At 50.6% G+C, this 23328-nt stretch overlaps 1 protein-coding gene across 2 annotated transcripts in view; it reads left to right on the plus strand.

Annotated features, from left to right (window-relative positions):
- GRK5 (G protein-coupled receptor kinase 5) overlaps positions 1-23328 on the plus strand; it is a 208632-nt gene that overhangs the window by 147746 nt on the left and 37558 nt on the right. For both annotated transcript variants that reach the window (XM_055346259.1, XM_055346260.1), the window contains exon 4: positions 10509-10586. In XM_055346259.1, the coding sequence (XP_055202234.1) occupies positions 10509-10586 (78 nt within the window). The remainder of the gene's footprint in view (positions 1-10508; positions 10587-23328) is intronic.

A 23328-nucleotide genomic window follows, 5' to 3' on the forward strand; every position in this document is an offset into this window, starting at 1 on the left:
TAAGATCCTCCTGTTTCCTAGAGGCCCTAATGCCACCCTTGGCTGCAGCCATCCCGACCAGTGTCTCAGTTCGGGGGATAGTCCTGTGGAGCCCAAGTTTCTATGTTTGCTTCAGGGTCTCAGTGTGGATCTCTAGATTTACAAACCAAAATGCCCCCTGAGTGTCTCCACCAGAAGTCACCTTCCCCCAGATTCCCAAACCTATCCAGTCCTGACGTGTTCCCTAACCCAGAGACCAGGACCCATAGTCACCCACGCCTGAAATCTTTGCAATTTCCTTAACCCCCCCTTCCTCATCTCTACCCCATTTAATCAATCATCTAATCATCTAATAATTTATGTCTGTATCCCCTATATAATAATCATATGCCTGATTCCTTGATTTCTCACAGACCAGTTCTCCTCCATAGCCTCTGTCCTGGTTCTAGTGGAGGCTCTCAGGATGTCTTACATAGTGACTATGATAGTTTTCAATCTTGGCTGAGTAGTAGAAACACCTGGGGAGCCTTAAAAAAATACCAATGCCTGAGCTAAAGCCCAGACTCATTAATTTGAATCTCAGAGGGGGGTGGGGGAGACTAGTATTTTCATAACTTCTCATAATTTCAAACGGTAAAAAAGTAAAGTTGAAGAGTAGCTTATGCATCCTTCACCCCACTTTGGCCATTATGAACTCATGGCCAGTCTTGTTTCACCACGTCCTTTCTGTCTGTAGCATTTTGTAGCAGAGCTCACACATTTGATTTCATCTGTGAGCATTTCAGTTCAGCATCCCTGAACGAGAAGGGCTCTCTCACACAAAGAATCACTACAATACCCTTAGTGCAGTTCTAAGAAAAGTAATTATTATCATCAAATATTAGTGTTTTAAATCCATCTTTCTCATACTTTTCATAAATGCATGTTTTATCAGGATATAACCATCTCTCTTTGTTCATCCAGAAGAGTGTCCCATAGTCTGAATTGTGCTCTTTCACCGTACGTGTCATTTAATAGGTTTCTCTGTATTGCTTGTAAATTCCTCATTGAATCAAGAAACTTGATCAGATTTCAGTTTCAGGGTTTTTTTTTTTTTTGGTTTTTTTTTTTTTTTTTGCAGGGGTAGGGTGACTTCATAAGTGGTTTTATGTTCTTCCATCAGGGAACATTATTATCTGTGTCTTTCTTTTAGAGGTGGCAGCAGATTTAGCTATTCAGTGCCTAAATGTGTTGATTAGTTAGGGTTTGCAGCGTGGTGACATTCTCATTTTGTCATTCCTTCTTTATTTGCTAACTGGAAAATACTTCCTTTCAATTACTGTTTGGTTACCCAGTGATAAAGTTCATGGAAGAGTTGCTTCATTCTTTCCCTATATTTATGTTTGCAAAGAACCAGATCAGTTCACTAGCACCCTCCACTACTAGTAACCAGTGTGTTTTAAAGGCGTGGAGTTAAACACGGCTGCGTTTCAATGCGTTGTGGTCATTAGCCTTCTAGATGCTCCGTGGTCTCATCGTTGGCCACCAGGTTGGCTTCTGAGCCCTTGAGAGGACCCAGTCATCACAGGGAGCTCCTTGCTATCTGGTAGGATGCGATGTTACAGCTCATCTTGTATATTTCCTACCCTAGACCTAGAGTCCATTGAATCTCCAAGAACCCTGGTTCCTTCTACTGAGAAATGGTACTTGGAGACCACAGTTTAGCACTAGTGGTGCTCATTACCTATAAACTGGCCCTTATTTCTAATGGACATTGGCGTTTTTCAAGTTGCCCATTACTATCCTGTGTATCCAGGATTGGGAAGCATTGACATCTAGGACAAAGTCCAAGTTCTGAGGCTGAATACCAGGCCTTGCACTGATAGGCCCCCATGTGCATTATTCACCCAGGTCTTTCCTGAGCCCTACATTTTGGCCCTACTACCTTCTCGTGGTCGCTCTGACTTGCCACCACAGAGGTTGAAGCCTCTCGGCCCTGGCTCCCTCACTCTTAATGCCTGAAATGGCCCCACGTCCCCTCTGCCTGGAGAATGCCTGCTTGTTCCTTGTTTTCTCATACTGTACTCCCAGAAGTCTTCCCCAACCATCCCCCTGCTGTGCCCTCTGCACCAGGTGCTGGCTCCAGCATGCACCTGGGCCTCATCATTGGGCTGTGCTGGCAACATGGTGTATTAGTTGGGCATGCAGCCTCTAGAGACAGACTGAAGGAGCACAGCTGGCACTGCCACCAGCTGGCAGTGAGACCCTGGGTGGGTGTGAACCTCTCTGTAAGAGTTAGCCAGGTGAATATGTGGTGGAAGAGCAAGGCAGGCAGGGGAACAGCCAGGGCAAAGGCTTACAGCATGGCATCTGCGGCTGGAATGGAGGAGAAAGGGCAGAGAGGAGTCTAGGAGAGCTGTTGGTTATGCAAAACCTTGTGCCGTTAAGAACTTTGTTTTTTAGTTCAATGGGGAGCTACTGGAGGGTTTAGAGTAGAGCAGTGGCATGGTCTGACTTAAGTTTCTAAAGGATTCCTCTGGTTCCTGTATTGGAAGAGAAAGGGTGGTCACAGGAGCTCTGATAGCAGGCTACTGTAGCAGTCCAGGCAAGGGCTGATGGTTGCTCAAGCCAACGTGGAAGAATTTGGCTATGTGAAAGTGTTGAATTTGGGGCATGTTTTGGAGGCAGAGTTAGCAGTATTTTTGGATGCATTGTGGGTGAGACAGAAGAGTTACAGATGACTTCCAAGAGTTGACCTGAGCAGATGGAAGGATGGAGTAAGAAAGGCTGTGGGAGGCGCATCTGGGGCAAGACCAGGAGCTCCATTTTAGGCACACCCAGCTGGAGTGTCTCTCGGACATCCACGTGGAGATGACTGAGGGGAGATGGACGTTCAAGTCTGGCATCTGCAAGAAAGGTCTGGGCTAGAGACAGAAGACTGGGAGTTGTCAGCATACAGCTGGTATTTGGTTGGGGCCATGGGCTGGGTGAGCTGACCAAGGAGATGGATGGGGAAGGAGAGATGAGGACTGAGCCGTGGACCAAGGCTGCTCCCCCTTTGGAAAAGATGAGGCATCGCCAGCTTTGAGACTCGTCTAGAGAGTTGATGAGGCAGAGCAGGGCAAGGCTCAGCCCAGGAGCCAGTGGAATTTTCCAGCCACGTGTTTTGTTAGACGCTTATAGTCAGTTTGAGTAGAAGAAGAAAAAAAAATCCAATGGATGCCCATTTTCATTCTGGTCGTGCAGACATTCCCTTTTGCTGGGCTGGCACCGAGAGTTTTTTTTCTGGAAAGGAAATGTGAGTCTGGCTCCCTGTGTTGATGCGACAAATGTTCTTTACATACGGCTTAACGCAGCCACTGCTCGAAGAGGCCGGCCCCGCCCCCTGAGTTTTGTCTGCATCTCTGGGAATGAGCAGGGCCTTTTCATCACCCACCCTGACGTCAAATGACCAGCCTTTGGGAGACCTCTTTTACGCAGGAAGACTTTATTGAGTTTTCCAGGGCTGGCGCAGTTCTCGTCTGAAATATGTTTTTTCCTTCCATCCTGACTGGAACTCCAAGGACGCAGCATCCAGCCCCGGTGCTCCCTGGCTCAGCCGGCACCATCCACACCGTTCCCACCTCTGTGTTGAATTTCTACCAAGTGGGGTTTGTTAAAAATAACCTGCCCTCGTCAGGCTCTGCTGTAGCCCCCAGGAAACGTGGCTGTCCCACACAGTCCTAATGTCTGGGTTTCTTGAGTCAAGCAGGAGACCTGTGATTGTTTTAAAATGGGGCCTGGGTGATTGGGGGGCAGCAGAACTGCTTTGTATCATTCATTAGACTGCAGGGGTAGCTCACCCCTTAGTCTTCATTGTCAAGGGCCTCCTGGGAGCCTAAGAAGGACTCCTTGGTTGCCCGCCCACAGAGAAATGGGGTCGATGACCAAAGTCAAAGCCGTGACTTGATTTGGCTTCTGAGAGGGTTTGCCCACCTGGTCAGGGGACCAGAAGGGGCTCCAGTGTCAACCTCCACAGGCCAACAGGGTTATTCCACAGGCCTCTTAAAGATTAATGTACTTCTTCTCTCTCCTGCTTTCTAAGAGCTTTGATGGCATCTTGGGTCTTTTGAAACCCTCTTGTCCTCGCACTTGCATGTGACAGAAAGTTTTTAGGTCTCTTCTCTTTGGGGTTAGGGGAGACTTGGCAGATACTCAACCAGTTATTTAGCACCTACCTATTGGATGTCTCCAGTATATCATACATTATGCTAGCAGTTGGAGAGTACACACTGAGAAGAGAATAAAGCTCCTGCCCTCATGGAACTTGCTTTCTGTTTAAATGAGAGATTGAAAAATGAATAAACAGAACTTTTAATGAAATAAGCGATACTAGCTATGGGTTCAGATACATAAGTATTCATTACCTACTGCCGTATAAGGAATTACCTCAAAACTGAGCAGCTTGAAACAACAAGAACCACTTATTATCTCATGGCTTTTATGGGTCAAGACTTTTGGAACGACTTGCCGAGATGCTGCTGGCTCAGAGTTTCTTAAAATGTTCTATTAAGATGTTGGCTGGGGCTGCAGTCATCCAAGGCTTGACCTGTTTCCAAGTGAATGCACTTGGCTGGCAGGTTAGTGGTGGCTGTTGGTTGGAAGCCCCAGTTGTTTCCCATGTGAACCTCCCCATGGGACTGCTTGAGTGTCCTTATCACATGGCTGGCTTTCCCCAGAGCCAGTAATTCAAAACAGTATGCTAGAAGGGCAGTGTCTCTTATGACATAACCTCAGAGGTTCCATACCATCCTATCCCCAAAATCATATATGTAAACATTATGAGGGGGTTAGCCCTCTCTAGTACGGAAAGAGACTTCTCAAGAGCGTGAATAACAGGAGGCAAGGATTATTATGGTCTCCATCTTGGAGACTGGCAACTACAGATATGAGGTTACAACAAATGAGACCTTGTTATCAGAAAATGCTAAAAAGTACTTCAAGCTATTCATTAGCCCAGAACTATAGGAAATCACTTGAAATCAGTGGGCTATCACTTGGCATTAAATATGCCTGGTTATCCTGAAATTATTTGTAAAACGAAACAATTTGCTTTGCCTCACCAGAGGAGTCAAGTATTCTGCTTCTCTTATTTATGAGTCATGCTCAGTGTTTGTCTTGTCTTTCTGTTACTTCTGTGCTCTCCCCAGTGAGGGAGGGCGCTCCCCAGTAAGGGAGGGCGAGGGAAGTAATCATTCTTCAGATGGGCATAGAGACCCTCCGAAGAGTTGGTAAAGCCAGACCCTGGGAGCAGGATCATCTTGAAAAAGCACCACTCATAAAATGGGTTCATATAGTAGACCTCTATGGGATTGTCCACGCCCATACTCCTGAACAACATGGTTCTCCTAGAAGCTGCCATGTTCCTGATGGTGTCACCCCTAGTTCATACTCAGTTGGAGCAGGGATGAGTCTGTGAGCCCATGTAGGCCGGTGAGTTCTTTCTCTGCGATTTATAGACTTGAGAGGACGTCCTTCTCTGGTAGAGAATGCTTAAAATCAAAAGCCTGGGAGCTGTTGATTACCAAGTGCCATTGGAGCAAGCCAGTCAGCATTGAGTGAGAAGGAGACACATGTGAGTGCACACACACACACATGTGGATGGATGAGAGTGGGTTCCAGAAGTGCTCATGTTACTGGTTCCTGATAGTCTGGACCTGGCTGCATCTCACTTCCTGCATCCCACAGTCTGGCTGGTCAGTCCATCTCAAATTCTAGAAGCTAAGAGATAATGGTTTTGCCTGAACTAGGTTAGGTTGGGATTCTTCTCACTTAGAACTGAAAGAGTAACAGGGAGAGTCAAAGGCCTTTGCTTGGTGGCCTCATGAGCCTTGTTGGAGAGTGAGGATGGAGAAATAATCCTGGGGCTGGGGGAGGGGGAGAAGCAGCTAGGCAGTCTGTGGGGCGGGGTGGCGGTGGGGAGAGAGTCACTCAGGGCTGAGGCTCTCAGGGGTATATGATGGGGCAGGCAGGAGGTGACAGCATGGCCTCTCTGTCAGGGGACTCTGACAGCTGCCAGTGAATTTGCCACCTCGCCCAAGAGGAAGGTGTGATACCCCTTCCTTCTTTTCAGCCTTTGCCCCCACCAGAATATGTTGTACAAGCCGGTGTCTGTGGTGCTGTCAGTATGGCCTGGGGTCCCTTTGGGGTCACTCCTGCCACTCTCAGGCTACACTCCAACATGGCGAGGGGGCAGCTTCTCCCTCTCTTCTTTCTGGGGTCCCATCCCATCTGTTGCCCTGAGGGGGGCCAGTGACTCCCTTCCTGACCCATGCCTAAAAGGGCTCTTCAGATGGCAGCTAGAGACTAGAGAATAGTCTGACCAGGTAGATACAGGCTCTGGGGCTGACCAGACCCATCCGATCCTGGGACTCCTGGGGGATGCGCCCCTCTGCAGTGCTTCTTCATTCTCTCTGGGGAGCAGAGGGTGGGGAGCAAGGTCAACAGTCCTTCCAACTTCCGAAGGACTGTTCACTCAGGGTCCTGGCAGGAGATAGATGGCCTGCCCACGAGCAAGTGCAGGGCTGTCGGTGGAGTCCTGAGCAGGATGGGGAATCAGTAGCGCCGATGCAGTAAATCGGAGCCTGTGCCACCCCTAGGTCTGCAGGGACAAGAGAAGGGGCTGATGCAGGCCAGCGCACGTGGGCTGGGTCTTTAGAAGAGGGGTGTCGGAACCGTGGTGCCAGGTCGGGGAGATAACTGCCCACCCTGATTCTCCCCTGCCCCACGCCAGGGTCAAGAGTGCCTCCAGAGAGGCAAATGGAGACCTCCAGCCCACACGGGCAGCACAGGCAAGATGCCGAGGCCGGTGTGGGTGGAGCTGGGTGTTTCTCCAGAAAAGGCCGTGGTGAGCAGCGCTGCCAACCAAGCGCGTCACTCGTCCCTGCCGCGAGGACTCTGGAAAAGCTGACCACATTGGTAATTACAGAAGCAGGAGGTGGCAAGACCTCATAGCATCTCTGACTTCATCTTCTTGTCAGGGCAGGAGAAGGTCTCCCAGGAGGAGGAGGTGACATCTGAAGTTAGTCAGAGGCCGAGAGGAATCCGGCTCAGACTCTGCTCTTTAAACCAGCACCGGCTGCTTTGAAAACGTGGCAGGTCCCCTTTTACTGGCTTGTGGTCTTCATGTTTTTAAAAATCATCAGAGGGAAGTGTGTTTTAATAGAGAGGACATATTTTCACCGGCATTTTCTGAGATTGATGATGCAATTAGAGCCGACCAAGAGGATGAAATATTAGGTTTATAAACTAGGATGTACACAAATGTTTATACTCTTTGGCAGGCAGGGATCTATAAATAATTCCTTTTGCCTTAAACTCAATGTAGTGTTTTGCTCTTTGTGTTATAGCAGCATCTCCTCCCCAAAGGCCATTTCTGCACTTGGCATAAATCACAGGACCTGGAGAGGCTCATGAAGTGGGCACCTTGGATGTACTCGGGGAAGAGAGACATCCTCCGAGTGGATTAGCAGGGGTGCCCTTTGGTGCTCTGGCTGTTAGGGCTGAGCTCACAGGTTTCAGATGGCCCTTACAGGAGAGAGGATGGCACATGTCCCCTCTGTTGTGGGGAGGGGATGAGACCTAGCACCCTCCCTGGTTGGAGGGCACTCCCCTGCTGATGGAGGTCACGGGGGCATTCCTTGCATGTGGTTTTCTCTCTTTTCATTGAAGTCTTTGTCTGACTGCCATTTCCCGAGCCAGCGCTAATTGTGAAATTCTAGGCTGTTGGCCCAACCTTTTATTTGCTGCTTAGGTTTTCTGGTTTCGGCTGATTTCAGTAGCTCTTGCCCACTACCTGGGCAAGGGTGTTCCCATAGCAGTGGGTTCCCGGGTGGTCCCCCGCCTCGGGCGGCGTGATTTGCCTGAGCTCGCCCGCCCAGCTGAGCCGCCATGGTGCCTTCTCTCTGTAGCAGGCCTCTCGGGGGTCACTGTGGAGACATGGCCTGTCACTCCAGGTGACTTAATCAGTGTGGAAGGCCCAGCTGGAAGCCTTCTGTTGGTTTTCTGCCTCCCAACACAAATGTTCTTCAAGTGGTGGTGACCTGACATGGACTCTCAAAGAAAGGCCTTTTGATCCTGGGCTGGGGATGCCTGTCCCCGCGTGCTCCCGGCTGCCTCCCTGTGGAACCGTGGCGCCCAGCCGCCCAGCCGGGCCTCTGCTGGGAGGCAGCTGACCTGAAAGTGATGTTATTTTTTTAACGTGGGTTTTAGTACCCAGAGCAATAATATTTTCAGCTGGTTATTGAGGCTGATTAATGAGCTTCAAGCCTCCATTTGGTTAAATAGAGCCGCCTTCACAGATGTATTTTGGGACAGTGCAAATCCAGGGTTCTGCATGGGATTGAGTTACCCCAAAAGGTGGTCGGCCATTTGCCCGGGGCCTGGGCCCTGCAAAGCAGTCTGGGTAGATTCCCATGGTGCCAGACCACTAGGCAGGTTTCCAGAGTGGCAGGACACTGGGTGCTTCTCTCTTCATCCTGGAAAAAGGGTGGTCAGTCGTGCTCTAGAACTCTGAGCCCCTCTGGAGACATAACTCCCAGCCCTCTCACATGCTCACTCGACTATATTTGCACTGGTTATCTGTGCCCTCAGAGCCTCAGTTTCTTTATCTATAGATTGGGAATAATAATACCTACCTCAAGGGTGAGCCTATGACCTACTCCATCCTGTGTTGGGTGTGCCCACCTGCGTGTTAGTTTTGCGGGGAGGCTGGGAGCATCGGGGGAGAAAACAACAGGAAAAACTCAGTGACAAAGAGCCACCTTCTCTCCTTAAATTGTCTCGGGAAATCATCAGCCAAATCAGTTCCAACAAGAAACAGGCCCACAGGGCTAGTCTTCATGGTGTGGAGGGGGTTGTCCTGAGGCGGGTGGCTGACAGAAGCCAGCAGGCTTATGCTCCTGTCTGGGCTCTGCTATGACCAGCTGTGTGACTTCGGGCCCAGTCCTTTGCTTCTCTGAGCCTCAGTGTCTAGCTCTGTAAAGTGAGGGGGTTGGATTCTTTCCAGAACCATTATCCCACAGCCCTGTGATCCAAGTGATTGAAGTGTTAATGTTTCTTCCTTGGAGAAAATCACCGAGTCTTGATTCTCTGTTAGAAGAGAAATGGTAACACAGGAAACTCACTCATGTTAGATGGAAATGTGCCCGGCTGCATATCTGGGCATCCAAGTGCTGCCGTCCCTGGCCCCCCTTTCCGGGAGGGTCTTCTGGATTGGCCTGGGGGTGAAAGTGGACCCTAGATGCTGGGTTGTGGGGTTGCCTTGCGCTGGGCCGGGAGGCTGGGGTGCCGATTTCAGTCTGTCTCTGCTGATGTCATTTCCTCTGTCTCTTTTGAAATAGCTGTACTTTTGGACGGAGGTTGACACATCCTTGGGTGGTGGATTTTGAAATCATTTATAACAATTTGCAATTAGCTCTCTTGTCTAAATGAGAAAGGGAGAAAGGCAGGCTTACCCAGGCTTCTTAACTTGAGGCCTTTAATCCTCTTGGCAAGTGCGTCACATGTGAGAGAGGGAGCCCCTCTTGAGGTCAAGGAAAATAAAAAGGTTTGCCTTTGGAGGTCCCACTGACTTGGCCAGCAATCTGGAGCCCTAAATTCCTTGGAGTTGTTGAGAAAGAGCTCCGGTTTGGAGATGGTTTGGCGATCGAAGCCCCAGCTCCCACCACCTCCCCTGCGGGACTCTGGGCAAGTGGACTGAACCTCCTGCTCTTCAGAAGCAGATGAAGGGGTGTAGTAGCAGACCCTGCCCTCCCACATCACTACCTGGGCTTTTGTGAGGTTCAGATAGGAACATCTGAAAAATCTCTGTATGTTCATTCTATAGGCTGAAAAGCTGCAAAAGGTAAGGCATCCATATTAGCCTTTTCTCTTGCAAGGCATAGTAATGACAATGGTGATGATTCTAGCACTGTTCGTTGAGTATTATTATGTGCCTGGCTCTAGGCAAGAGCTTTGTCACATTCTGTCTGCACAGTTGCCCTGTCGTAGGTGCTTTTCCAAGCTGGGATTTATAGACGTTAAGGAAATCATCTAAGGTCATACAGCTGGAAGGTCTGAGTGACCTGAAGCAGCCTCTCGGGGGCCTTCCAGTTTGGTGGCTCATTATTTTCCAGTGGCTTCCTGTGATTTATCTGAATTGGTGGTTTTCAACCCCAGCTGCCCGGAGCCCTGCCCTCATGGCCAGAGGGTCCATCGGAGTTCAGTGGGGTGGGGTGGGACGTGAGCACCAGCGTTTGCTCCTGGTGATTCTGAATGGAGCCTGAGAGGAGAGCACCTGTTCTGATAAGCATGTGTCCATGGATGGTGTAGAGTAGTAGAGTAGGCTGGGCTGGATGTCAGGGCTTCTCAGCCAGCTCTTCTCCCCAGTCCCAGCTTCAGCTTCCTGCTCCGTGGAGGAGGGATTGGTCACGTGACCTCCATGGTGTCTTCTTCAGGGGCCGCGAAGCTTGTGTAACTATCAGAAGCTCACGAGCAGATCTGTTATTGTTCTTTTCCTTTTTCTGTTTCAGGCAGAATATGAAGTTACTCCAGATGAAAAACTGGGGGAAAAAGGGAAGGAAATTATGACCAAGTACCTCACCCCAAAGGTAAGAAAGAGGCCACCCGGATCCCACAGCGGGAGGAATGGGAAACCTTCTAGAGAAATATGGGCCCCAGATCCATGCCAGCCCATGTGGGGAGCTGTAAAGCACCCAGCTGGTGGCTGCCCTTGGTCTCTAGAGATCTAGAATTCTCATCCTCCACCAGAGAGTGCCCAAGACTGGCAAGGCCAAGGCAGGTGGGCCAGGCAGGAGGCCTGCCTCCTGGGGCCCAGTCCCTTCCAGGGGCCTCATGCTACCCATGGCCCACACCCAAGCGTAGATGGACTCATGGAGGGCCCGGCTCAGGAGAAAGGGTGCAGCAGTGGTGGTTTGGAGAGGTTGGTGTGTAGGGGAGGGGTCCAGAGGTGACCAAGAGGGAAATGAAGAGACAGAGGCTGTGCTGCCAGAAACAACATTGGTTGAATACATACAGGACATAGAGTATTCTAAAGTATGTCCTGGAGTATCCTGAAGGGTGAGGGGCCACCATGACCCGACTTCAGGAACACACCCACCCGATGTGGAAGGCATAGAGTTAGCACCACTCCCTGAGGTCCTGGTGGCTTTGCCTCCCTGGAGCCTCTTCCTCTTATCCCCAACTTGACAGATAAATGTGGTCTCCGTCTGGTTCAAAACTTGGGCTGCGAGCCTGGGGTTCTAGTCTCTGCTGTTCTACTCACACAAGTCCTGTTCCCTCACTGGGCCTCAGTTTCCACTTCTTAAAAGTGGCCTTCCCTGCCAGACCTACCTCCTAGAGGCCTGGGCACTGCCTCTGTCCCAGGCTGCTAGTGGACTGGGGCTACCACAGCCATTGTGACAGGGTCCTGTCAGTCCATCCCCACAGAGTATGGCAGGGAGTGGCAACACAACAGACATGCAGGCCAGGAAACGGCTTGACCCCTAATTTACCCTGCAACCTTGGTCTTCCTCTCCCCGGGCCTCAGTGTTCTTTGCTGTAAAATGGGCGAGGCTTTACCAGATAATGTCAGAGGGTCCCTGCAAATCAGAACTTCACAGACTCCATTTTCTCCAAGCCTAAGTGGAGGGAATGACAAGTGAGTCACAAGATAAGAACCGAAGAATGAGAAAAATGGGAGATGCTTCAGTCAGAGAGAGAGGTGTTGACAATGTGGTATGGAGACTCCCTGGATATGACATTCAGCCCCTGGAAAAAAGGCAGCCCCTGCCCTACCGGCCTGCCTCCTGTGGGGTGCTGCCCCATGGCTGGGGTGCCTTCACAGCTACATTAAAGCAGAATGCAGTTACAGAGGTCTGCTGCAGCTGCTCAGGGTGACTCCACTCAGGAGACAGGATTGTGGACACAAGGAATCCAGGTCACATATAACAACTCCTGCAGCAGGACGTGGGCATCTGACAGCCTGCAGCCCCGTTGCAGGGGCATCCGGGGGACCTGAGAGCTTTACACTCACAGTGGAAAAGTGAATGTAAAGAATTTTAAACTTCAGAGTTTAAAATCAGGCCTCCTCTCCCCTGCACATACAGACCATCTCTGCATATTTTTATAAGCTTTATCTAGATGACATGGTGGTCCCTTGAGGCATGTAAACCCCACCTCGATGTTCTCAGCAAGGGCCCCAGGGAATCTTCAGTGATTCTAGTCCCACCTCACACCCTCACTGTCCCCTCAGGGATTATGGAGGTCCAGGGGGCCCTGAGCATGTGGGGTTCCCCCACCCCCGGGGTCTCTCGTACCACACCAGGTCCTATTCTGGAGCGGCTGTGCTCATCTCCAGCATCTGCAGGCAGCTGGGCACATCTGTGTGCAACCAGTTCAGCCTCACATCCAGAAAGGTCTCCTGTGTCACTTCTTCCCACTCCTGCCAAGCCACCATCCCTACTTGTCATGCTCTCACTACTTCCCCTCGGTATCTCTCTGCTTCTGCTTCCTTAATGAGTACATTTCTCTCCATGTGATGGGCAAGCACTCCCAGTACTTCTGCACATTTCCAAAATGAGAAGATTCACATTCACACCACTGCCCGCCCCTGCCCCCCCGCCCCACCCCCAGCCCTCGACACTGGGCAGGGCCAGCTTGCTTTGCACCAGCCCTGGCCCCGGGCACATGTGGCTGCCCACGTCATCTGTGGGGCAGGGGCCGTTGGGCAGCTACACCTTGATTTGTTCCACATAGAGGCCTCATTGGCATCTGTGAAAGTTCTTAGGTTGAAAGTGGTGGAGAGACGTGTGTGAGCAGGGTCCCTGTTCCCCCAAGCTGGCAGATGCTGACAGGTTGCTTTCAATCTCCCGGCCACTGCTTGAAATGTCATGAACACCCTGGGCAGAAACAGGATCCAGAGCTCAGAGGAAGCATGTCCTAGGGCGTAAATACCCCAGGGTGGGTAAATACCCCATAGCTCACGGGCTCAGCCACCTGTGGAATGCCAGATGCCTCCTAGGTAGTGTCTGTGATGGCTCTGGCCTCCGGGAGATGACAGGTATACAGGTGGCCTTCCCAGCCCAGACAGGGGGGTAACACACTATGGCCACTCAGCTAATAGACTCTTCAGTTGGCCTCAGCAAGGGCAGTTTCCACAGTGCCTCAGCTCTGCTGGTCCAGCTCTCCATCTGCACCTGGTTTGGGGCTGCCTACCCACTTGTGTGCCCCCCAGACAATGGCAGCTAACAGGTATAGAGGACCCACTGTGTGCACACACTGTCTCACCTGGACCTTAATGCTACCATGTGAGGGGATTGCACTGGCTCCAGCTTAGGGATGAGTACGGGGAGGCACCAGACGACGACCTGGGTGTCGCTGTCCCAGGTCATGCAGCCGGGACTTGAGCCTGTGGTGCCCTGTTTTCCCACACCTGGCCCCTCACTGCCCTTTGCTGCCCCTGCCCCAGCTGTGATCTACCCTGAGGATGAAGTGGGTCCCTTGTCCAGCCCTGCTGGCTCCTTCAGCCCGTCCACAGGCTGCGGCAGGGGGCTGCTCCACTCTCTCCCCACCTGGCCTGTCTCATCCAGAAGCCTCTGCTGGCAGACCCCATCCTGTTCTCTGGACCTCCCTGCCCCTGCTCAGCGCTGCCTCCATCTCCTAGAAGGATGGGGCCCAGACTCCTCATCCAGCTCAAACGGTTTTACAAGTGCCTCAGAGCCTGCCAACATTTTTTCCTTAAGTACTCCTCAATTTTAAAAATTTAAACCACACCATATGTTGTGGCCCAGGGGCCTGGGGGAGGTGGTCGAAGCAGTCCCGTGGGGCGACTGTTTTCCTACAATAAATTTCGCACTGCCTCCCAGTCCTTCCTGTAGGCAGTCACTCGGGAGCTGTTTTCACTTCTCAGGGCAGCAGATGCCCCAGGGGCTGGGGAGCCAGGCACTGGGAGAGGGGTTGAGCTAGTGGCTGAGGCCCCAGCACTGGCCCTCAGGTCTTTGAAGAACTTCCAGAGCCACTGGCCCCAAACCCAGACTGTCGTTACCTTGAGTCCTTCTTCAGCTCATAGCCCCGGTTTCTCAGCTCCAAGCAGCGTTTCCAAAGGGTAGGCCGAAGGACACGGATCATTTGAGAGGCTCTGTAGTCAGTTACATTTAGGTGACACTACCTGCTGTACCTTCCCCTTGTAAAGATTCGCCTGGCATGTGAGCCTATCGAAGGGATTGAGAAGTCCTGCAGTAAAGAAACCTGTTTGATTACAGACAAGGCATTTTCCAAACTTATTTGACCATAAAACCTCCCCCCCGCCCCCCCAGTTTTACATCCCGCTGAATACATCTGTGGCTACAGAAAATATCCAAAGGTCTTCATGACCTGGTTTCCTTGTGCTTCAAAATCCTTTCTCCAGATACCTCTCCCACAGGCCCCACACTGGGCTCCGGCCATGTCATTCCCAGTCTCATCTTGCTGACCACAGCTCGGCCTTTGTTCTGGCTGTTCCTGCAAGGCCCTTCACCTAGACCCCTGCTCTGTTTTTTCTCTCCCTTCCGTGTCCCTCAGCCTGACACCTTGGCTGCACACAGCCCCCTGCCTCTGATCAGAAGCTACCACACTACCTGGGTGGTCCCTGAGCACGCTGCCCTGTTGTACTTCTGCAGGCACACACGGTCAGTGCTTCCATGCCCAGGGCAGGGTGGGGGTGGTCCTGAGGAGCTCGCCTTGCAGAGGACGGTGACAGCACATCAGTGGATCAGTCAGCTGCAGTGTGACAGGAGCAGTGGTAGAACTGTGCAAAGGGAAGCAGGGAGGCGTCCTGAGATGCTGCCCCTGCACTAGCCTGAGTGAGTTAGGGAGGCTTCTGGGAGGTGATGCAGCTGAATCAGATTTTAATAGGAGGAGGAGGAGGAGGCGGTGGTGAAGGAGGCGGCAGCGTCCAGAAATGAATGAAAGGAACGGCCTTTCATGGGTATAGAGCAGTGGTTCTCATCTGGGGCTGTTTTGCCTCCCAGGAGACCGTTGGCAGTGTCCGGAGATCGCTTTTACTGGCACAGTGGGAGGATGTGCTACGTGCATCTAATGGGGCCAGGGATGCTGTTGGACGCGTTATAACATACAGGGCAGCCCCATAACAAAGAATTGTCTGACCCTAAGTGTCAGTGGCACCGAATTTGAGAAACCCTGCTATGGAGGTGGAGAGGGTGTGTGGTGGTCAGTATAGCAGGCGTAGAAGGTAGAGGGATGAAGGCCCTCTGGGTGGCCGGGCCTGGCAAGCCATGCTGAGGAGTTTGGCACCGTCCTGGTGGCAATGGGAGCCACTAGGGCTTTGCAGGCCATTGGCAGTTTAGGCTGGTCCCTCTGACCACATGGAGGAGAAAAGCAGAGGGGAGGACTAGAGGCAGAAGCCCATCTAGGGAGCTGCTGCAGATGCTGTGGGAATGACTGTGCCCCGTGCTGGGACAACAGCTCTAGGGACGTGGTGGCCCAGGGATCTTGGAATATGTTAGGAGGAAGGAGCCCCTGAGGGATGGCTGGGTGAGGGACATAAAGGAGAATAGGCAGGGGTCCCAGGTGACTCCCTGGCTTTCATCTTGAGTTGCTGAGTGGCTGCACTCCCCCCAGGGGAGATAAAGGGACAGAGCACATAGGACGAAGGTCACTGCTACAGGTGGCAGGTCTATTTGCTCATTGGGCAGAGGTGATGGCATCTGCTCTCTGTGGGTATCCCCCGTGCGGGGCTAGACTCACAGCTCTCAGTCACTGAGACAGTAAGGGGCCCTGTGAAGCTTCCTTCTGTGGGCCCCTCACCTTGCCTGCCTCGTGTCTTTTCCTGGGGAGCTGCCACTTGGCTGGCTCATGTTCCCCGGTGTCTGACATGGTGTGTTTGCTGAGAGTCTGGCTGGAAAGTCCCTGTTCAAAGCCAGAGCTTATGCCTGGTGCTGAATTCTCATTCCCTGTGAGATGATGCTCTTCACACCCTGGCTTAAAGGCTTCCTTCCCAGGAGGCAAAGCCCACTCCTTGGACGCTGCCCAGATCTTGCATCAGTTGCAAGCTTTGCCCTGAGGCCTGTTAGAGACACCAGCCCTGGGCGGGCTTTGGAGTGCACCAGAAGTATTGGGGATCTAACACAGAGGTAGCAGAGTGCTTTGAGAAGGTGTTTTAGAACCAGGTAGACCTGGGTCGGAAGCCAGACTTGCCCTCCTTTAGCTGCATGGCCTTGGGAAAGTTATTAGCCTTCCAGTGCCTCGGGTGGTTCATCTGTCAAGTGAGTGGGGTGGCCGCGAGGGTCAGATACACCAGCAAGGACAGAGCCCAGGAGCTGGTCCGTGTTAGACACTCACTCAGTGGTGGCTGGCGTCTGACTTTTCCCGTCCTCTCTGTGCTTTCAAAATTCGTCTGTTGAATGAGGAAATCATTCAGACATGAACTCCAGCTGTGGAGTTGAGAGAGGCCAAGGAGGGGTCTGGAGGGCCCCCAGCCACAGAGGCCGGCCAGAGAGGCCAGGCTCATTAGAAGGCGATGCATTCGTCAGGATGATTAATACTAGCTGTCACAAGAAACAACCCCCAAATCTCAGGGGCTTCACACAACAGAGATTCTTTCTTTCTTATGCACAATCTGATTGGGTCTTCAACTCTCTTGGTTGAAGACCAGGGGCCCTGGCTGCTCTTGTGACCCCACCATCTTGAAGATGTTGCCTCCTGGTCACTGCCAAAGGGGAAGAGAGGAGTGAAGGAAGCACATAAGCATTAACTGCCTTGTTAAAGCTCCACTGGCCAGCAACAGAGGCTAAAAGATTCGGGGAAGTGTTTGGAAGTGTAGTGCTTCCTGCCTACCTTCTCACCCCCTAAACTGGAAACATTGTCTATATGACAGGCGAGTCTCTGGTGTCAGTGAGACAGCCATGAGTATGGCATGTCCTAGAAATATTCAAAAGTGTGTCAGCTCAGAGAAGCTGCCCAGAGGCCCCTTGGCTGGATCAGATTTGTATGCTGGGCTCTGTAGAGATCTGGGCAGCTCACCTTCCTGGTACCTGCAGACCAGAGGTGATACAGGTGTTTGAGGGATGTGTGTGGAGTGGGGAGGGGGCAGGCTTGCTTGAGCTGGAGTGGACCAGGGGAGTATTTTTAATTATAGTAATAAATAGTAACAGGTGATCACAAAAGCAGTGTTACATATCATCCATCACTACAGACTTTCAAATATTAGCCTTATGGAGATATAATTCACATACCATAAAATTCATCCTTCTAAAGTGTACAGTTCGGTGGTTTAAAATATTCACGGAGTTGTACAACCGCCAGCACTATCTGCTTCCAGGACATTTTATCACCCGCAATAGAAACTCTGGACTCATTAGCGGTCACTCCCTGTTTCCCTTTCCTCCCAGCCCCTGGCAACCACTAATCTACTTCCTGTCTCTGTGGATTTGCCTATTCTGGACATCTCATGTACATGGAATCATACAGTGCCGGGCCTTTTGTATCTTCTTTCACTGAGCATAATCTTCCCAGGGTATACCCATGTTGTAACATGTATCGGTACTTTAGTCTTCTTTATTATAGGATGATACCCAACCATATGGATAGAGCCCATTGTATGTATCTTTTCATCAATGGATGGATACTTGAGTTGTCTCCACTCTTTGGCTATCATGAATAAGACTGCCTGAACATTCATAAACAAGTTGCTGCCTGGACATAGATTTTCATCTCCTTTCGGTAGATACTTAGGAGTGGAATAGCTGGATCACATGGTAACTCGAGGTTTAGTCATTTGAAGACCTGCCAGACTGCTTTCTTTCTTTTTTTTTTAATAATAAATTTATTTTTTATTGGTGTTCAATTTGCCAACATACAGAATAACACCCAGTGCTCATCCCGTCAAGTGCCCCCCTCGGTGCCCGTCACCCATTCACCCCCACCCCCCGCCCTCCTCCCCTTCCACCACCCCTAGTTCGTTTCCCAGAGTTAGGAGTCTTTATGTTCTGTGTCCCTTTCTGATATTTCCTACCCATTTCTTCTCCCTTCCCTTCTATTCCCTTTCACTATTATTCATATTCCCCAAATGAATGAGAACATACACTGTTTGTCCTTCTCCGATTGACTTACTTCACTCAGCATCATACCCTCCAGTTCCATCCACGTTGAAGCAAATGGTGGGTACTTGTCATTTCTAATGGCTGAGTAATATTCCATTGTATACATAAACCACATCTTCTTTATCCATTCATCTTTCGATGGACACCGAGGCTCCTTCCACAGTTTGGTTATTGTGGACATTGCTGCTATAAACATCGGGGTGCAGGTGTCCCGAAACGCCGGAAATGCCAGACTGCTTTCAAAGGGGCTGCGGCATCCCCCACTCCCACCAGCAGTGCCAGAGAGTTCCCATTTCTATACATCCTCACCAACACTTGGCATTTTCTACCTTTTTAATTTCATTCCTCTTAGAGGGTGTGAAGTGGTATCTCATTGTGGTTTTGATTTGCATTTTCCTAATCGCTAACGATGCTGAGCATCTTTTCATGTGCTTATCGGCCATTTGTAGATCTCTGGAGAAATGTGTAGTCAAATCCCTTGCTCATTTTTAAATTAGGCTATTCATCTTCTTAATGTTGAATCCTAAGGCTTCTTTGTATGTTCTGCGTACAAGTCTTTTGTCAGATATAAGATCTGCAAATTTTTTCTCCCATTCTATGAGTTGTCCTTTTACTTTTGTGGTGGCGTCCTTTGAAGCACAACAGTTTTTAATTTTGATAAAACTCAGATTCATTTTTGTTACTTGTTTTTAAATGACTTGCTTTCATTTTGTCTTATCTATCCTTGTCAGAAGGCCTCAGGGTTTGGGACAACAGGGTGCACATGAGGACAGAGTAAACAAATCGTAGTGCTCTTTAGGCCCATGAATCTGTCTTCCTTTGGAGAACCAAAGCCCCATTGCCAGTTGGGAAGAGTAGGGCCAGGCCTGGTCCTTCATGATTATTCCAGTTCTTCTCCTGGTTGATATGACAATATCCTTTAGGTTGTCCATGTCCAGCGCTGCTGTGGCATCATACGGACCTGCTCTTGCACCTTCCATGGCAACTCTCCAAGCTGGCTATTAGTGTGCCCATTTTACAGATCAGACAACCAAGGTCTGGGAAGGGAAGAGGCTGGCTTAGAGTTGTGGAGGCATGGCTTCCGGTGAGCCCTGAGTATCCTGCTTCTGCAGCATTGTTTGCAGGACGGCTTGCCATCATTCTTTTAATTGGGCCCATGAGCAGTTGTGCCAGGTCTCCATCTTTGAGCTGCATCAGCCCAGTCACTGAGGCCTGGCAGGTGCCACCAGTTTTAATGTAGTATCAGCAGACTCCAGGGGAAGCTCAGACCTGGTGGAGGATCCTGCTAAGGGACCTGGATGCCAACATGCACTGGTGGGTTGGGGCAGGCTTCTGACATGAACTAGCTTGGGCAGCCTCTGTGGGATGCTGGGAATGCCCAGGGCGGGCAGCTTTTGGAGGGCACTTTCTTGCCGGAGGTCTCCCGGCAGGATATTGTTCTCTGGGCTCCACACAGACACGGGCCTCTTTGCCTCTGTAAACAATGATAGGGTAAGGCAGGGAAGTTTGTTCTTGTTAAGGGGAAGTTACCCAGCAGCCCAAGTTTTTTGCACAAAAGAAATCTATTCCTAGTGCTGGTGTGGCTCTCCGGAAAACATCCACCTTTTAAAAAGTAAAGAGCTTGAATGAAAGGAAATAATAATTATTCCAGGTTCCTTTCTCTGGCCCCTTGGCCCCCTGCTCACTTCTCTGGCGCCTCCCCTTTCCCGGCCTGGGCAGCTGATTAGTAGTGTGGCTTGCCCTAGGTGACTGGTTTCTCGGTGGGGACAGTTCCTCCACCATGGGGGCAGTCAGGAGCTTCAGTCCTTGCCCCCGGGAGTCCTTGGAGCCCCAGTTTAGCCACCTTCCTGCTATACATCCTTAGAGCTTCAGCTCCCCCATCTGAGTATGGGAAGATAACTATGGTGCACAGATGGGTTCATGGCCGTCCTTCGCTCAATGGCACAGACTTTGCTGTGCATAGACTTTGCTGTATCTGCGTACCTCCCTTACCGTTATTTATATATATAGCTTTTTTTCCCTTTTAAATGAACTCATGACTTTCTGTTTAAAATCAGTGAGTTTCGGGGTGCCTGGCCGGCTCAGTCAGTGGAGAATGCAATTCTTGATCTTTAGGTTGTAAGTTTGGGCCCTGGGTTGGGTATAGAGATTACTTAAAAATAAAATCTTTTAAAATTTAATTAATTAATTAAATCGAATAAATGAGTTTCAGAAGAAAACTTTGAGTCAGGAACATGCCTGGAAAGGCAGCATTGATTTGTCAGACAGAAAGCTACCTGGGGAAAGTCGCATTAAATCCTAGCTGGATCCTCCTTTGCCTGCCTAAGGCTGGGAGCCTAAAGCTGCCTTTCTCTTTGTTCGGAAGGGAGATTAGTCAGTATTGGAGATGTGTTAGCAAGACGGTGGCACCACACTGAAACTTTCTTCTTGATAATGGGAGGCTCAAAGAACTGAAAAGGGAATACTTTTCACCTAGTGATTTAGTATTATTTAATTGTGTCCCTGAATCTCCTAATCTCATCATCTACAGAAAATGCTAGGCTAACATTCTACCTCCCAGCTGTGATGCATTTTATAAATGTTGGCTTATTGTTGGAGACAGCATGACCTAGAGCCAGGAGCACTGGACTGGGAGTCAGGTTCATTCCCCATCTCCCTTCTGGGTTCTGTGACCTGGCGGGGAGCTGGCGGGGAGTTGGTCCTAACCATCTGAACAACCCTTGGTCTCCAGGGCAACCCAGGGTATGGGATATGGGTAGCTTGGATAAATCCCTCCCTTCCCAGTGCCTGCCACATCCTCCACAGGCTTTGGGCTTCCAGACGCTGGCCCTGGACCCAGGATTTCATCTCTGCTAGATTGCTTGGTCCTCATTGATCTCCCAGCACCTAGAAGAGCATCTCCATCCTGTTGTCAATGATTCCAGTGAGCTCAGAGTCCATCTTCGCTTGAGCCCCTCCAGAGCAGTATCTGGTTGGGCCAGCAGCTGGGCTGGAGGGGCAGCTGGGCCGTGCACCCTGGCTTTTCCCACTTTGCCACAGCACTGCAAAAGACTCCCTGGAAGAGGACTGAAAAGAAATCTTGGGAGAGGAACTTCCTGGAGTCTTCTCAAGCAACAGTGAGGAAGGGGAGACTGGGCCTCTTCCTCTTCCATTTCTGGGAGCAACAGAGCGGGATTCAAAACAAATAAAGGCACATTTGTGCTTATTAGCTATCCTAGGACGAGACAGAAGGGAGTTGGCATCTACTGAGCAACTACTGCATGCCTGGAACTCCATGTTTCCTATTTTACTCGGTCCTTGTAATAGTTGTCTGAACAGATGAGAAATGAACGCTCTAAGGGGTTAAGTAATTACCTAAGAACACCAAGTTTGGCCTGAGTGGGGAATTGAAGCTGGGCCTAAGCCCGAAAGCTGCCTCTTGCCTCTTCGCACTCCCCTCACAGCCAGAAGCCAGCTCTCCCTCAGCCTCAGTTTCCATCAGTAGAGTGAAGAGGTTGGCCTGGATACCATCTGAGAGGCCCACCCCGCTCCAACCCGCCTGCAGTCCCAAAAGCGGCTCTTACTGTGTGCAAACATGATTCTACAGGCTTTAAATATAACTCATTTAATCCTCACATCAATCCCACGGATTATTATCTCCATTTTAAAGATGAAGAGATGGATACCTAGAGGTTAAGTAACTCACTTGAGGTCACATAGCTCGGATAGGGAAGTTGAGACTTCAGTCTGTGCTCTTGACCCTACCCCATCGTGTTCTCCTAGGATGACCTATCCTGGTTCCCTGCCTCAGGCTCTGCCTAAGTCTCTTTTTGACTGAGGGTTTATTAATGACCTGAGAGCACTCACCAAGGGAGCCTGGGCACTGTTTGGAGAAGCCGGGCCTTTGAGGGCTCCTGGGTCATTTCAAGTTCACCCCAGTGCCTGGCACAGCACTACTCCCCAGGAAGGGCCCCCCTGCTTGAGCCGCCTTCTGAATGGAGGCCTCAGCCTCCAGAAATCCTGGTACATTGGGAGAGGAGGCCAAAGCCCATTCTGGGGCATCGTTCCTCCAATATACCTCGAGAGGACAGAGGATACCTCCTGGGGTAGGCCCTGGCACCCAGGGGAATCTCAGGGGCCACCCAGTCCAGGGCCTTGCAGATAGCTTTAACTACAGATTTCCAGTATGCAAAGACGGAGACTAGCCACAGTTGAGCTATCTGGGGGCTGGACTCCCTTTTGCCTCCCACCCCCTTCACAGGCCGTGGGTTTTACAGAATACTTCTGGCTTGGTGGAACCCAGCTTCAAACCCTGAACTAAGTGGTGCCTGGCTGGCTCAGTTGGTTAAGCATTTGCCTTGGGCTTGGGTCATGATATTGGGGTCCTGGGACCAAGCCCCACATCAGGCTTCCTGCTGAGCAGGGAGCCTGCTTCTCCCTCTGACCCTCCTCCCCACTTGTGCTCTCTCTCTGTCTCAAATAAATAAAATCTTCAAAAACACAAAAAAAAACAAAAAACCCTGAACTAAACACATCTTCTCATTCCCTATGTGAGAGAACTGAGGCCCAGAGAGGGGCTGCACCCCTCCTCAGCCTCAAGGGTCACATGGCTTGGAAGAAGAGACTGGACTATTCCTTGCCAGGCTTTCCATAACTCCATGCTGGAAGCTTGGAGAGAAGGCACCAGAAGGAACTGACTTCATTTTCCAGTTCCTATGTCATTGGCCTGCAGCTGGGCCTCAATTCCCCCAAGGTTCTTAATCTTTGGGTCTATACGTATCTAAATGCTGAGACAGTTGCAGCATCCAGGCAAAGCAGAGAAGCTGCTGGTGCCATAAGTTCCACAATTTGAGCATTTGTGCTTTTTAAATGGAGACCCTTGAAGGGGAATATTGTTAGCTCTTTCCTTTACTAAGGGTGGATTCTAATGGGGGAGATGTGAGGAAGTAAGGTAATTTAGCACCTACTGTATGCTCTGTGCTACACCTCTATCTTGGCCCATCTTCACGGCTGTCCTGTGTAGTAGACACAGTTGTCCCTTCTGCATTGGGTGGAAGTCTTCAACTGTTGAGAGGGCAGACTGGGAGAATTGACCACAAGGACTCCAGTAGATGGGTGTATACAGATACACCCACAGGAGCCTATTTAGAGTCACCAGAAGATGGAAAGGACCCAGTGCCCCTCAGCAGATGAATGGAGAAACAGAACGTGGTCTGTTGACTCAATGGAGTATTATTGAGCCATAAATAGGAACAAAGTCTTGAACAGGCTACCA

Source organism: Nyctereutes procyonoides, unplaced genomic scaffold, assembly GCF_905146905.1.
Source record: "Nyctereutes procyonoides isolate TBG_1078 unplaced genomic scaffold, NYPRO_anot_genome, whole genome shotgun sequence".
NCBI lineage: Eukaryota > Metazoa > Chordata > Mammalia > Carnivora > Canidae > Nyctereutes > Nyctereutes procyonoides.